This window comes from Heteronotia binoei, chromosome 5 (genome assembly GCF_032191835.1).
Source record: "Heteronotia binoei isolate CCM8104 ecotype False Entrance Well chromosome 5, APGP_CSIRO_Hbin_v1, whole genome shotgun sequence".
NCBI classification, from domain to species: Eukaryota; Metazoa; Chordata; class Lepidosauria; order Squamata; family Gekkonidae; genus Heteronotia; species Heteronotia binoei.
Window position 1 is genome coordinate 7,149,567 of NC_083227.1, and position 16,603 is coordinate 7,166,169.

At 48.0% G+C, this 16,603-nt stretch overlaps 2 protein-coding genes and 1 pseudogene across 2 annotated transcripts in view; 2 read left to right on the forward strand and 1 right to left on the reverse strand.

Annotated features, from left to right (window-relative positions):
* Positions 1-16,603, reverse strand: part of LOC132572129 (zinc finger protein OZF-like) — a 1,123,325-nt gene that overhangs the window by 601,783 nt on the left and 504,939 nt on the right. The gene's annotated exons all lie outside the window — the stretch shown is intronic.
* Positions 1,156-13,871, forward strand: LOC132570925 (zinc finger protein 709-like; annotated as a pseudogene).
* LOC132570926 (zinc finger protein 24-like) lies at positions 14,804-16,533 on the forward strand (the record flags this gene model as incomplete). Its single annotated transcript, XM_060237560.1, has 2 exons — positions 14,804-14,887; positions 16,033-16,533. Coding segments are annotated over exons 1-2 (585 nt in total), but the record flags the coding sequence as incomplete, so codon positions are not given.

Genomic DNA, 16,603 nt, shown 5'->3' on the forward strand with positions numbered 1-16,603 from the left:
GTGGCACTCAGTATCCACACACTGTGATGTCTCTAAAAGATCAGAAAAACTCCTGGAGGACCATTTATCCCATAACTTTAAAAATTCATCTCTCACCTTCCTTCCCTAAAAGGTCTCAGATTCCCTGGGGAGGGGAAGGCAGGCAAACCTCAAAAGGGAACCTCCACCTTCTGGGGGAGCAGAGCTCTGAAAGCACTCCCTGGGGGCCGATAATCATGGGGACATTTTCCTGCTTTGCCTGTGCTTGGAGGGTCATCTGGGGGTCGCAGGGGGTGGAGTAGGGATGGCAGGCTCTGGCCCAGCACTTGCAGGCACTGGAGAGGGTCTTGGGGTGGGGCATGGGACAGATGTGATGTCATGTTGAGGTTGTGTCAGGCTGAAAACCTGGTTTAATTTAATTTAAATTTAATTTGTGATTTATACCCTGCCCTGTCCCGCAAGGCAGGCTCAGGCGGCTTACAACATCAAAACGTTACAGTAACAATAAATAAAACATATTCAATTCAGCATGCTCCAGAGACACTCTGAAAGCTCATTCCTATGACCCTCCAGTCCCCAGAATTGTTCTAGTCATGTCTGATCCAAGAGGATGGTGCTATCTCATGCTATTGCATTTCCACTCCTCATTTCCCTCCTTGTAGAGCAAACACAACTCTGACGGAAGTCTGAATACATTGGCAGTATTTATAATTCCTAAGGCTCAGAGGTCCCTGGTGCTTCTCTTCTGCCTCTCTCAGAATGTAGTATAAAGTATTTTAAAAACGAATTGAGTGTAGATAGCAGAAGGCTTCACAACCCTGAGAATAGTGTGTGTGAACCAGGAAACAAACAAGCAAACACCCTACCTCCCTCCTTTGTCTCAGGAACAGGCAGTGAAGAGATGCTGTTGAGCCGTTGTCTTTTCCAATGTGTGGGAACAATCGCTGCACCTCCAATCCAGGTAGGAGAGATGAGCAGGGGGGGCACAGCCTGGGTCCCTCCTCCTTTCTCAGGGGAGCTTTCGCTCCTTCTGTTTCTACAAGGGGTCCGTGAGAGAGATCCTTTGAATGCTGTTGCATTCACCCATCCCAAGCCTTATTTTCTGTACCTTCCCAGACGACTCCCTTCCAGGGTGAGATCTCTGAAGAGGAGGGAATCTTCTTTTTCTTTCAGGGTCCCTTTTCCTTGGAGGAAGTGTCTGTCTCTTTCACGGAGGCAGAGTGGGCCCTGCTGGATCCGGGACAAAGAGCTCTGTACAGGGAAGTCATGCTGGAGAACTATGGGAACGTGGCCTCTCTGGGTAAGGATCTTTCCTAGGTGCCAAAGGTGCAACTTGCTGCCATTGTGAGGTGGAATGAATCCAAATATTGAATAGCAACATGTCATTTTGACACCCTTCCCACTGCTTCGAGCGGGGCTGCAGCTCCCTGGCAGAGCATCTCTTTGGCATGCAAAAGGTCCCAGGTTCACTCCCCAACATCTCCAATGAAAAGGATCAGGTAGGAGGTGAAATGAAAGACTCTGCCTAGGACCCTGGAGAGCCAGTGCTGGACTGAGTGGATGATACTGACTAGGGGTGTATAAAAAAAAAAAATCGGATTCGGAAATATATGGGGCCAGAAAATTCGGAATACCGTATATTTCCAAATACTGGTACTCTGAATAGCCTTATATATGGTATACCCTATGGCCATTGAAATCAGTGGCAAAATAGGGGAAGCTGCCTCGAGGGGAGGGGGTTTGAGGGAGATCCCCCAAATTGGCATGGGACCTGCACGGAACTCTCCCCTACAAACTCCCCAAGTCCCAAAAAGATTGGGCCAGGGGGTCCCATTCCAGGGGCACCCAAAGAAGGGTGCCCCTATCCCACCATTATACCCTATTGGTCTTTGAAATCAATGGCAACATAGGGCATAATTAGAGGCTACTGGTGGGCAGGGGGTTTGAGGGAGAGTCCCCAAAACTGCAGGGGATCCGCAGGGGACTCTCCCCTACAAAACCCCCAAGTCCCAATTAGATTGGGTCAGGGGGTCCAATTCCTGGAGCACCCAAAGCCAAACCTAACTTCACACCAGAGAATCTCTATAGGACCCAAATGCACATCCATCTATCTACTCTATGAACCCTGCTGGCCTGGAACCAATATAAACCCAGTTGCCAACGTCACTGCCACACAAAACACAATCTGCTCAAGGTCTGCTCTGCAGACCTGGCTGCAGCAAACCCAGATGCCAGCTCTCCAGCCCTGCCCCAAACAACACGGGGAGAGCTGGCCAAGCACAACAAGCATGCTGGTTCTGGTCTCTCACCCAGGTGCCAGCTTCCCTGCCACAGAACACACAATCTACAGATGCCAGCTCTCCAGCCCTGCCCCAAACAACACAACTCTCAAAACAAGAGAAGCGGTAGACAGATCCAAACAACAACAACAGATCCAAACAGATCACTGAGAAAAGGCCAAGAAACTCAACTGTTAAAAAAGTGACCTTTTCAAGAATAAAAAACCTGGTCCTGACAGATTGCGAGCGCGGCCCCATGGTGCGGATTTACCTGCTGATCAAGTTATCGGCCGAGGGAGGGCTTTAGATAGCTCGAACGTGGCGCTAGAGCCAGTTCCGGCATTGAAATAGGCATAGGGTGGGGAAAGGAGGGAAGAGGAGGAGTCTCGGCAAGGAGGGGGGGGCACGGAGCTGTGGGGGGGAGCAGAGAGCCACGGGGGGACACTGTGGGGGAGGGCGCCAGGCAGCGAGTCTCGGATCTGGCCTTGGAAGAAATGATGATGTTAATTGCAGGGAGGCTCAAATTATAAACACCCACAAATCACACCAGACCATGTGAAAATATCTGTAACCCTTTGAGGAACTAGGATTCTATGCCATTTTGCATATACTGGTTCAGATTCCGGGCTTTGATCTGGACTGTAGTGCTGACCTTTATTTATTTATTTATTTATCTGGGATTTATATCCCGCCCTTCCCACCGAGTGGCTCAGGGCGGCTTACAACAATTCTTACAACAATACAACAGGGCGGCTTACAACAATTCTTCCAGAAGAATTGTTAGTTTTTAATTTCTTTCCTTCCCCATGTAAGACTGATGGCTTTCTCTCTCTCTGTCTCCCTCTCTTTCTGCAAATGAAGCCAAAACTATAAGAGAAACTGGCGGAGAAAGAGAACGGCCTTGCATTCGAAGACCTATTTCAGGGTTCTTCTAGAGCAGCTTTTCCCAACAGCAGGGTCTGGACCCGGCACTCGGCCACGCCGGCCTCAGTGCCAGGTCGCGGGTCAACCGGTGGTCTGCCATCCCCCCTTTGCGCCTCCTCCCCAAAGCATTGCGCCCCCCTCATGACTCCTCCCTACCCCCTCAGGACAATTTCAGGCTGGTTAACGCGTACCTTCCTCCCCTGCATGGAAAACGGCACTGAACTCTCACTCAGCGCGGGAACAGGTCAAACAAACATCCAAAAAGGCCGCCGCTGCTCCCTCCCGTACGCTTCCTTCCCATCCAGGAAGTGTGGGGGAGGGAGCAGCAGTGGTGGCCTTTTCGGGCGTACATTCAACCTGCTGCCGGTCTGTCGCCGCGCTGAGTGAGAGCTCAGCGTCGCTTTCCCTACCGACCAGGGGGGAGGGGCGCATTAACCAGCCTGAAACTGACCTGGGAGGGGGGGGGAAGGGAGGGAAAAAGGAGGAGGTGGGGGGGGGGGGAACTAGGCCTGACTTCCCTTGGTCAGCTGAGGTCAGGGGACCCAGGCCTGCTTGTGCTGCTGGAGTTAGCAGTTTAAAAGGTGAGTTGCTCCCATCCCATTTCTTTCCATTTTTCTTTTTCTCCATTTTTCTTCCTTTTATCCCTCCTTTCTTTCACTCCATCCCTCCCTTTTCCTTCCATCCTATTTCCTTTCTCTTTCTTTCTTTTTTTCTCTGTTTCCAACTCTGTCCTCGTTCTTTCTTTTTCTTTCTGTCTGTCAGTCTTTCGTTTTCTGTTTGCTTTATTTCCCACTCCCCTTCCTCTCTCTCTCTGTCAGTTAGTCTTTTACTTTGTCTCTTTCCCTCCTTCCCTCCCTTCCTTGCCATTGCTAATATGAGTGGTGGTGGTGGTGGGGGGGAAGCTTGAAATGCCCTGCCAGTTCATGTTTTCCCAGGCTGCCATTTCATGTTTTCCTTTCTTTTTCTCACTTTCTTTTTCCCTCTTTCTCTCTCTTTCTTTCTTTTTCTCTCTCTCTCTTCTCCCTCTCTCCTTCCCCCCCACCATTTCATGTTTTCCCAGGTTGAGAGCATTTTATATTTTTAGTTTTCTGCTGTGTGATCCATGTGCTTTTTCTTGATGTTTTATTTTAAAAATTGCATTGCAAAATCCCACTATTCTCCTACTTTTCCTAAACAAAACATTGCAATAGTTTTAGGCTTCTTTGTACATCATTTCCTGTCTGCCTCCTCCACCCTCAAAGTCTCCACCCCCAAATTATAATGGGCCACGAAGGAGAAGTGTAAAAATAACCGGACGACAGAGGGAAAAAGTTTGGAAACCCTATTCTAGAGGCTCCCAAGAGCATATTTCCTTCCCAAATGAGTTGGTTCAGAGTGAGTGACCTTCACTCTTATGTCAAGAGAGCAGGCCAGATATAACCATATGAGATTCCTGATTCCCTTCTGAGCCACATTTGGTTTGGTACAATCATAGAGGCCGGTGGGTAAGGAGGGAGGGAGGCCTTAATCTGGAGGCTCAGAAGCTCCTTCTGGGCAAGAGTTCAGCTGAAGTTCTTCACGGGTGGGGGAGGTATCCTTAAATACCAGATATTCTTGGGGGGAGGTGGAGGGGTGGCTGAGATCAGTCCAGCTGGATGAAGCCAAAGGGCCATCAGTCCTTTCCTCCGGCAGTCCCATAGATGCCTTTGGATCTTACCAGCCTTCCCAAGTGTAACAGTTTCTCTCTCTTTATTCCAGCAGAGGATGAACAGAGGAATGAGGAGGGTGAGAAACTTCATCAGGAAATGCCGAATAAAGTTAAAAATGAAGACTTCAATGAAAATATCAGAAATCACATCAGAGTGACGACAAAGAAAGGTGGCTGTCTGGCTGAGAAGCATGAGGGAAGACAGTGGAATATATATTTTCCAAAGTACAGTAAAATAAAAGCAAGCCAATCCATTCAGTGCAGAAAGTATTTCAGAAATAGATCACAGCTTCTTGTGCGTCAAAGAATAAAGAGACAGGGGGAACCTGAATACTCAGAGACCAGACATAAATTCATTCTCAATAGTAATATTCAACAGCATCAGAAAACCCACACAGGGGAGAAGCCTTTTGAATGCTCAGAGTGTGGAAAGAGATTCAGTCATAATGGCAATCTTCAAAAGCATAAGAGAATCCACACAGGAGAGAAGCCTTTTGAATGCTCAGTGTGTGGAAAGAGATTCAGTCATAATGGCAATCTTCAAAAGCATAAGAGAATCCACACAGGAGAGAAGCCTTTTGAATGCTCAGAGTGTGGAAAGAGATTCAGTCATAATGGCAATCTTCAAAAGCATAAGAGAATCCACACAGGAGAGAAGCCTTTTGAATGCTCAGTGTGTGGAAAGAGATTCAGTCGGAGCGGCAATCTTCAAACGCATCAGAAAACCCACACAGGGGAGAAGCCTTTTGAATGCTCAGAGTGTGGAAAGAGATTCAGTTGGAGTGGAAGTCTTCAAGAACATCAGAGAACCCACACAGGGGAGAAGCCTTTTGAATGCTTCGAGTGTGGTAAGAGATGTAGTACGAGTGGCAGTCTTCAAAGGCATCAGAGAACCCACACAGGTGAGAAGCCTTTTGAATGCTCGGAGTGTGGAAAGAGATTCAGTCAAAGTGACAGTCTTCAACAGCATCAGAGAATCCACACAGGAGAGAAGCCTTTTGAATGCTCGGAGTGTGGAAAGAGATTCAGTCAGAGTGGCAGTCTTCAACAGCATCAGAGAACCCACACAGGGGAGAAGCCTTTTGAATGCTCAGTGTGTGGAAAGAGATTCAGTCACAATGGCAGTCTTCAAACGCATCAGAGAACCCACACAGGGGAGAAGCCGTTTGAATGCTCAGAATGTGGAAAGAGATTCAGTCGGAGTGGCCGTCTTCAAGATCATCAGAGAACCCACACAGGGGAAAAGCCTTTTGAATGCTTGGAGTGTGGTAACAGATTTAGTACGAGTAGCAGTCTTCAAAGGCATCAGAGAACCCACACTGGAGAGAAGCCTTTTGAATCCTCAGTGTGTGGAAAGAGATTCAGTCACAATGGCAGTCTTCAAACGCATCAGAGAACCCACATAGGGGAGAAGCCTTTTGAATGCTCAGAATGTGGAAAGAGATTCAGTCGGAGTGGCAATCTTCAAACGCATCAGAAAACCCACACAGGGGAGAAGCCTTTTGAATGCTCAGAGTGTGGAAAGAGATTCAGTCGGAGTGGAAGTCTTCAAGAACATCAGAGAACCCACACAGGGGAGAAGCCTTTTGAATGCTTCGAGTGTGGTAAGAGATGTAGTACGAGTGGCAGTCTTCAAAGGCATCAGAGAACCCACACAGGTGAGAAGCCTTTTGAATGCTCGGAGTGTGGAAAGAGATTCAGTCAAAGTGACAGTCTTCAACAGCATCAGAGAATCCACACAGGAGAGAAGCCTTTTGAATGCTCGGAGTGTGGAAAGAGATTCAGTCAGAGTGGCAGTCTTCAATAGCATCAGAGAACCCACACAGGGGAGAAGCCTTTTGAATGCTCAGTGTGTGCAAAGAGATTCAGTCACAATGGCAGTCTTCAAACGCATCAGAGAACCCACACAGGGGAGAAGCCGTTTGAATGCTCAGAATGTGGAAAGAGATTCAGTCGGAGTGGCCGTCTTCAAGATCATCAGAGAACCCACACAGGGGAAAAGCCTTTTGAATGCTTGGAGTGTGGTAACAGATTTAGTACGAGTAGCAGTCTTCAAAGGCATCAGAGAACCCACACTGGAGAGAAGCCTTTTGAATCCTCAGTGTGTGGAAAGAGATTCAGTCACAATGGCAGTCTTCAAACGCATCAGAGAACCCACATAGGGGAGAAGCCTTTTGAATGCTCAGAATGTGGAAAGAGATTCAGTCGGAGTGGCAATCTTCAAACGCATCAGAAAACCCACACAGGGGAGAAGCCTTTTGAATGCTCAGAGTGTGGAAAGAGATTCAGTCGGAGTGGAAGTCTTCAAGAACATCAGAGAACCCACACAGGGGAGAAGCCTTTTGAATGCTTCGAGTGTGGTAAGAGATGTAGTACGAGTGGCAGTCTTCAAAGGCATCAGAGAACCCACACAGGTGAGAAGCCTTTTGAATGCTCGGAGTGTGGAAAGAGATTCAGTCAAAGTGACAGTCTTCAACAGCATCAGAGAATCCACACAGGAGAGAAGCCTTTTGAATGCTCGGAGTGTGGAAAGAGATTCAGTCAGAGTGGCAGTCTTCAACAGCATCAGAGAACCCACACAGGGGAGAAGCCTTTTGAATGCTCAGTGTGTGGAAAGAGATTTAGTCACAATGGCAGTCTTCAAACGCATCAGAGAACCCACACAGGGGAGAAGCCGTTTGAATGCTCAGAATGTGGAAAGAGATTCAGTCGGAGTGGCCGTCTTCAAGATCATCAGAGAACCCACACAGGGGAAAAGCCTTTTGAATGCTTGGAGTGTGGTAACAGATTTAGTACGAGTAGCAGTCTTCAAAGGCATCAGAGAACCCACACTGGAGAGAAGCCTTTTGAATCCTCAGTGTGTGGAAAGAGATTCAGTCAGAATGGCAGTCTTCAAACGCATCAGAGAACCCACACAGGGGAGAAGCCTTTTGAATGCTCAGTGTGTGGAAAGAGATTCAGTCACAATGGCAGTCTTCAAACGCATCAGAGAACCCACACAGGGGAGAAGCCTTTTGAATGCTCAGAATGTGGAAAGAGATTCAGTCGGAGTGGCCGTCTTCAAGATCATCAGAGAACCCACACAGGGGAAAAGCCTTTTGAATGCTTGGAGTGTGGTAACAGATTTAATACGAGTGGCAGTCTTCAAAGGCATCAGAGAACCCACACAGGGGAGAAGCCTTTTGAGTGCTCAGAGTGCGGAAAGATATTCAGACACAATGGCAGTCTTCAAACGCATCAGAGAACTCACACAGGGGAGAAGCCTTTTGAGTGCTCAGAGTGCGGAAAGATATTCAGTCAGAGTGGCAGTCTTCAAAAGCATCAGAGAACCCACACAGTTGAGAAGCCTTTTGAATGCTCGGAGTGTGGAAAGAGATTCAGTCACAATGGCAGTCTTCAGATGCATCAGAGAACACACACAGGGGAGAAGCCTTTTGAATTTTCCGAGTGTGGAGAGAGATTCATTACGAGTGATCATTTTCAAAAGCACCAGAGAAGCCTTTTGAATGTTCAGTGTGTGGAATGAGATTCAGTGAGAGTGGCAGTCTTCAAAAGCATCAGAGAATCCACACAGGAGAAAAGCTTTTTGAATGCTCAGTGTGTGGAAAGAGATTCAGTGAGAGTGGCCATCTTCAAAAGCATCAGAGAACCCACACAGGAGAGAAGCCTTTTGAATGCTCAGTGTGTGGAAACAGATTCATTATGAGTGATCATCTTCAAAAGCACCAGAGAACCCACACCGGGGAGAAGCCTTTTGTATGCTCAGTGTGTGGAAAGAGATTCAGTGAGAGTGGCCATCTTCAAAAGCACCAGAGAACCCACACAGGAGAGAAGCCTTTTGAATGCTCAGTGTGTGGAAAGAGATTCAGTCACAATGGCAGTCTTCAAATGCATCAGAGAACCCACACAGGAGAAATGCCTTTTGAATGCTCAGTGTGTGGAAAGAGATTCAGTAACAATGGCGGTCTTCAAAGGCATCATAATATAGTATCATAATAGTATCATAATGCCCCTGTATAAATCGTATATAGTATCATAATGCCCCTGTATAAATCGATGGTGCGGTCTCATTTGGAGTACTGTGTGCAGTTCTGGTCGCCGCACCTCAAAAAGGATATTATAGCTTTAGAGAAGGTGCAGAGAAGGGCAACTAGAATGATTAAAGGGCTGGAGCACTTTCCCTATGAAGAAAGGTTGAAACGCTTGGGACTCTTTAGCTTGGAGAAACGTCGACTGCGGGGTGACATGATAGAGGTTTACAAGATAATGCATGGAATGGAGAAAGTAGAGAAAGAAGTACTTTTCTCCCTTTCTCACAATACAAGAACTCGTGGGCATTCGATGAAATTGCTGAGCAGACAGGTTAAGACGGATAAAAGGAAGTACTTCTTCACCCAAAGGGTGATTAACATGTGGAATTCACTGCCACAGGAGGTGGTGGCGGCCACAAGTATAGCCACCTTCAAGATGGGTTTAGATAAAAATATGGAGCACAGGTCCATCAGTGGCTATTAGCCACAGTGTATGTGTGTATATAACATTTTTTGCCACTGTGTGACACGGAGTGTTGGACTTGATGGGCCGCTGGCCTGATCCAGCATGGCTTCTCTTATGTTCTTATGTTCTTATGTTCATCAGAGAACACGCACAGGGGAGAAGCCTTTTGAATGTTCCGAGTGTGGAAAGAGATTCATTACGAGTTATCATCTTCAAACACATCAGAGAACCAACACGGGGAAAGCCTTTTGAATGCTCAGAGTGTGGAAAGAGATTGCATCGGAGTGGCAGTCTTCAAATACATCAGAGAACCCATACAGGGGAGAAGCCTTTTGAATGTTCAGTGTGTGGAAAGAGATGCAGTGAGAGTGGCAGTCTTCAAGAGCATCAGAGAACCCACACAGGGGAGAAGCCTTTTGAATGCTCAGAGTGTGGAAAGAGATTTACCCGTATTTGCCGGCGTATAAGACGACTGGGTGTATAAGACGACCCCCCAACATGGGCACCGGGCGAGCATCAGAAGGCCACTATGGGCAGCTATGTCTATCCCAACTGAAGTGCACCCGGCGTATAAGATGACCCCCCCACTAGGAGGCATGTTTTTCAGGGCAAAAAAGTAGTCTTATACACCAGCAAATACTGTAGTTTGAGTGGCAATCAGAGAACCCACACAAGGGAGAAACCTTTTGAATGTTCAGAGTGTGGAAAGAGATTCAGTCAGAGTAGCCATCTTCAAACACATCAGAGGACCCACATAGGGGAGAATCCTTTTGAATAAGTGTAGAAAGAGATTCCTGTGGAGTGGCATTCTTCAATGTCAACGGAGAATCCACACAGGAGAGAAACTTTTCGAATGCTCTGAGTGTGGAAAGAGATTCACTACAAAAGGCCATCTTCAGTATCATCAGGGAACGCACACACGAGAGAAGCCTTTTGAATGCTTGGAGTGTGGAAAGAGATTCATGTGGAGTGACAGTCTTCAAAGACATCAGAGAAACCACACAGGGGAGAAACCCTTTGAATGATCAAAGTGTGGAAAGAGGTCCAGGGAGAGGGGAACTCTTCAAGAGCATCAGAGAACACACACAAGGGATAACTTTTCGAATCCTCCATGTCCATCCATGGCTCTCCACACCTGTACTTGGAAATGGCCCTAAGGGAGAGACACCATCCCCATGAATGAGACCACTCTCTCTCACCCCCCACATACACATACACTGAGCTTGCTGAAGAGCTGTTGGCCCATCAGCCTCCTTTACTGCAGTGGCAGCTGTTCTCCCATGCAGCCCGATGAGGGTAAGGGGAGCAGGCGATGGGACAGGCCCCAGAAGAAGCGAGAACAGACTACTGCATTGGAGAATCCAGAGGGGAGAAACCTTTTGTGTGCTCAGAGTGAGAGAAAAGATTCATTTAGAGTGGCACTCTTCAGATGAATCAAGGATCCCACGCATGGGGAGAAAATGTTGAAAAGAGATTCTGAAAGTGTGACAATTTTCAAAAGCGTATATGATCTCGTATAGGGAGAAACCTTTTGAAATCTCAGACTGTGGAAAGAGATGCTGTTGCAGAAGCACTCTTCGATGCAACTGAGAACCCACACAGGAAAGACACAATTTTAATGTTGGGAGCTCTGAAAGAGATTCAGTCAGAGCGGTAGTCTTCTGCTGCATCAAGAAAACAACACAAGTAGGATCCATGTAAGTGCTTAGCCCGTAAAAAGAGCTTTCCCCTTATTTCACACCTAAAAGACAACCACAGACCATAAAAAGTATTGAAAAGGTGCCAACCGCTTCAAAGGGCTGTAATCTCAGTAAAGGTTCAAGCATCAAGTTGTCACCGACCCTTGGGGTGATGTCACATCATGATGTTTTCACGGCTGACTGTTTACGGGGTGGTTTTCTCGGTGTGGCTGAGCTGAGCGTACTGCTGACTTTCGCCAGTAGATTCCACAAGTAGACACACACACACTCCAGTTTGTATCAAAGTAGTGTGTATTATACAAATTACAGTGACTATATACAGATACTGGTTAAACCGACAAAGTGCTCCGTAATGCATCCAATAATAAGAACATAAGAGAAGCCATGTTGGATCAGGCCAACGGCCCATCAAGTCCAACACTCTGTGTCACACAGTGGCAAAAAAATTTATATACACACATACACTGTGTATCCTCAAGGGAACAGAACGATGACACTTATCTACATATATACAACAGCCAGCCAATGGGAGCAATGTACAAATTGCTGAGTCATTATCCACCTGACTCCAGCTCACATGATTCAGCTGTCACTGGCTGTCAGATCTCATTATCAACAGGTTTGCCATTGCCTTCCCCAGTCATCTACACTTTATCCCCAGCAAACTGGGTACTCTTTTTACTGACCTCAGAAGGATGGAAGGCTTGAGTCGGCTACCTGAACCCAGCTTCTGCTGGGATCGAACTCGGGTCGTGAGCAGAGCTTGGACTGCAGGGTATCCAGAAAAGGAGCCAACTGCTTTAAAAGGCTTGACTCTACAGAAGAAACCTTATCCTGATCAGAAATAAATGTTATAAGTCCTCAAACTGTGGAAAGAGCATTAGCCATGTTCAAAATCCCAAGAAGATCCCACAGAGAAGAAAACAAGGATGGGCAATGGAATCTCCAGATTAGAAAATCAGCTGATCTCTCTTTTATAATCGATGAGTTCGCCCAAAGAAGGAATCTCCTCAATGCTCTGTTTGTAGGAAGAGCCTGAGGCACAAATGTAGCTCTCGTGTTCCTTAGAGAATCCATAAAAGCATGAAACTTTCTTATAGCTGTTTGTGATGAGTTTCTTCAAAGGTCCTGGTGCTATTAGTTTAGAAAGGCTGAGAACGTAGTTACACCCAGGAGGGAGGGTGTTTTTAGTGGTCCCCCTCCTCTGTGAAACTTGCTACTTCAAGTTATCTGCCAGTCTAACTCTGACATCTTTAAATCTGGCAAAAACAGTTCCTTTCCCAGAGCCTATCAAGGAAAAGAACATTTGAGGTAACGGACATCTACAGCTTCTCTGCTGCTGGAGTAAATATAGTGTAACCAGCCGGCATTCTGGCAGTAGAATTAACTTGGGCTGAAAGAAACAGGTTGTGTTCCCTAACCCAAGAACTCAGTAATTTCAGTGGCCCCTTCAGGTACGATGCAGAACTGATCCAGGGCTATCTGGCACTGTGGGGGAGGGGCTGGTTTTTAAGGTACTGGCACCGAATTTGCTCTCTTTCTGCTTCTGCCTCTTCTCAACCCTCCCTCCCCAAATATTCAAAAGGCTGGACCAGGGGGGTCCATTCTATGGGACCTAAAGGCCTGCTCGTTTGCCAAGGCTTTCATGGAGGCTTGAATTCCAGGTATCTCTTCAGGGAGTGAGGGAGGGAGATATGAAGTCTGCTGCTGTGTTTTGGGTTCCAAAAGGAAATGTTTGTTATTGTAAGGTGCCTTGAACTACAGGGGAGAGCCTTGACCATTTCCCCCATGGAATGGTGTGTGGAGGGTCAGCTCAGGGTCGCTTTGTGAGGGGATGGAGTGCCAAGGGGCGGGGGGGGGGCGGGGTTGCAGTAGCCGGTCAGAAACGACATACTCCACGAGGGAGAAGGGTTGACCACCCACAGCAATCATCTCACTGTTGAGTGACTCCTTCTGGGGTCTTCCCTTGATATGGCCTCCCAGGAGTCAAAGGTTGACTGTGTCTGAACATGGAAGTTCCCTGTAATCACGCTGTCTAGTAGCCATTACAAGACCTCTCCTTCAGGAATCCATGTCATCCCCTTTGAAAGCTGTCTGTGCCTGTGGCCATCACTGCATCCTCTGGGAGCGAATTTTGCCTTCAATCATTCCCTGTGTGGAGAACTATTTTCTCTCCCCCCCCCCCCCCCCTGAATCTATTGCTGTCAGCTTCCTTGGATGCTTTCAAGACAGAAGATATTGGGAAGATATTGGATTTAGATCCCGCCCTCCACTCCAAAGAGTCTCAGAGCAGCTCACAATCCCCCCCTTCCTCCCCCACAACAGATACCCTGTGAGGTGGGTGGGGCTGGAGAGGACTCTCACAGCAGCTGCCCTTTCAAGGACAACCCCTGCCAGAGCTATAGCAGACCCAAGGCCATGCCAGCAGGTGCAAGTGGAGGAGTGGGGAATCAAACCCGGTTCTCCCAGATAAGAGTCCGCACACTTAACCACTACACCAAACTGGCTCTCCAGTCATTTGAGAGAGGGAGACAGTTCCTTGCTGACAGGTTCTCCTGGGGGCTTCCTGATCACTACTGCCTCTCCTCAGGGCCCATTGCAAGAAGCTCAGGACAGTCCATTCCCCCAAACAAACAGTGCCAAGGAGTTCCTTGACAGGGTGGCAGTTTAAGGGGATCGAGGCCTCTGTCCACAACTCAGTCTATAAACAATGCACTCTCTGGCTCAGGGAGCAAGGTTGTTATTTTGGAGAGTCAGTATGGAAAAGGCAGGGAAGAAGGCAAGAACATCAAGGGGTACTGCTGAAATGGAAGCTACTGTGGGGGAAGATTCGGGTATTTCTAGCAGGTGCTAGAAGGCATGGAAGGAGAAAGCTCCAGCCCTCAAATCCCTGGCATGATGAGGAAGAAGAGCTGTATCTAGGGAGCCCAAGAAGAGAGCACTGTGGGAGAACTGGGTTTGATTCCCCTCTCCCCCTCCATGTGCAGCCAGGGCCAGGCTATCTGGGGCGCTGGGCGAGGCTACCTGCTTGCGCCCCCCCTCCCCCCACAATTTTTAAAAACATTGTTCCAGATATTTCTGCAGTGCGGTAGGATGGCTGAGAGCTGGACTAGTAGGTCTCCTCCTTGCCCTGTGCAGGATTAGAATATGATTGCAGCTGTGTCCTATTATCCCGCTCATTCAACCGTGACTTGTGTGGGTTTAAACTTCACATACTTCTAATAGGAATGCTAAGGATGCTTTAGAGTGATTGCATCCTGGGCTGTCTACCTGCTTCCGCCCTTTCTGTCAAGCCGACTTCTACGACAACACAAAAAACTGTGGAAAATAATGAGTAAATCATGAAAATTACTTCAAAATAATAATATAATAATAATAAACTTTAATTTGTATCCCGCCCTCCGCGCCAAAGCAGGCTCAGGGCGGCTAACAAGACATGGTATCCCATCATTTACATAAAACAATTTTAAAATACAATCGGAACATACATTTAAAAAGGTTACATAGAAGTTAAAACTACATAAAAGTTAAAACTACAATAAATTAAGGTGCTATATTCAGTAGATATATTAATTATTTAAGTAGATATATTAATTAAGTAAATATATTAATTAAAAATTATAATTAATTAATTTTTAAACACTACAACTTCACGTATTATTGCATATTATCGAGGATTTAGGAATACAGGGAACAAAGCGCAGAGAATAAATTTTCAAAAGTGCTTGCAGCTAACCATGTCCATTGCCGACTTAAGACGCTTGAAGACTATTCACCCGACTCCGCCAGTGACAACCGTGTTGCAATTGCAGATGGTTCTTGTATTTCAGGAAAGAATTTTTGATTTTAAGACGTTATTTAAGACTTTCATCCTTTAAAGAAGTTTGATATATAGTAGATAGAGAAGGGACTTGGGCGGAGCTCCTGGAAGATGGGCGGAGTGGAAATGGCTAAATCTGAGTTGGGGAATTTCCGAGGAGGGGAGGATCCTGCAGGAGACATACTGCCTTAGAGGGAAAGCCCCCCCCCCCAACCTCCTCCCCCCCCCCCCGGAGGTTGGCCAGCCCAGCAGAGACCCTGCGGGAGGAGAACCCCCCTTCCTCCAGCCTGGGGGCAGGCATAATCTAGGGCGGGGGTCCTTCACCTTCAGCCCCCTGGCTACCCCCCCCCCCACCAGCTGTGCCCCCTCGCCTGCCTGACTCCACAGCGGCTTTCAGCATTTCCTGGACTTGCAAGGAGGGGCCAGGAGACCCAAAGAGGTTTTCTCTCCAGGAGGGCAAATGGCCTATTCCAAGAAGAGCCTGGTGCCCTCATCACTAAACCGCCCCCTTTTCTCCCCCCAGCCCCACATTGAGTTTGAAGGTCTTTATTCCAGGAGGGGGAGGACTCAGGAGGGGGGACCCAGCTGCAGCCTCCTTTCTCTGAGCAGCCCGGGACACCCCGGGAGGAGCTCAACCCCCTGCAGCAGAGTTACTCCCGAGCAGCCCCATTGAGCAGCACAAGGCGTGGCTGACGGCAGCCCGGCTGAAGCTCCTCCTTTCCCCTTCCTCTGCAGCACGGAGAGGGTTAACAGCACTGAGATGCTTGCTAGAGAGGCCGAGCAAGGAGTGGGGAGGGGGCAGGAGAGGAAGGGGGCTTTTCCCAGGGAAGGGGAGGGGTTTGCATTTGCAGGGCGAAGGAGGACTTGGAGGGGTGCAGAGAAGCTGCAGGAGGAGGGGAAAGCCTTGCAGCAGCCGGATCCCTGAGAGGTCTCCTTGGAAGTAAGTCTTATGGGGGAGAGAAGCGTTTAGATCTTGGAAGGAAGGTGGGGATGAATGCAAACCAGGGCAATTCTCTGGATGAATTTGTTGTATATTCCCTGCTTTTTATTTTGGGGTTCGGGTGGGCTGAAGGGTGTGTGTTTGTGTATATGTATTTTCCTTTTGGCACGCACTGTCTGTCTCTTTCTCTCCATCCCCTCCGGAAGAAGGCTTTTTTCATAGCCCGGGTGAATAAAGGCATGTTTTCAAAGACAGAGGTGACCCAAGAGAAGGGGAAGGAGATGGAAGAGCAGGACCCCGAAGGACCTGGAACTGGCAAAGGAGCAAGGAAAAGCCCCCATCCCATCCAACCTGGAAGTGATATTGAATTCTGGAAAAGGGCTGGGCCTGAGATCTTGGCTAAGGACACAGTGACTTCAGATGGACATTGCCAACGCTTCCGGCAGTTCCGCTACCATGAGGCTGATGGGCCCCGAGAGGTTTGCAGCCAACTCCATGGACTTTGCAACCAGTGGCTGCAGCCAGAGAGACACACCAAGAAGCAGATCCTGGACCTGGTGATCCTGGAGCAGTTCCTGACTCTCCTGCCCCAGGAAATCCAGTGCTGGGTCAGAGGATGTGGGCCGGAGACCAGTTCCCAGGCGGTGGCCCTGGCCGAAGGTTTCCTCCTGAGTCAGGCAGAGGAGAAGAGGCAGGCAGAACAGGTAAGGGGATTCCCTCCAGGTGTGTCTAATTCAAGCAACCATATCTGACCTTATCTTAAAGTTTCCTTGCCAG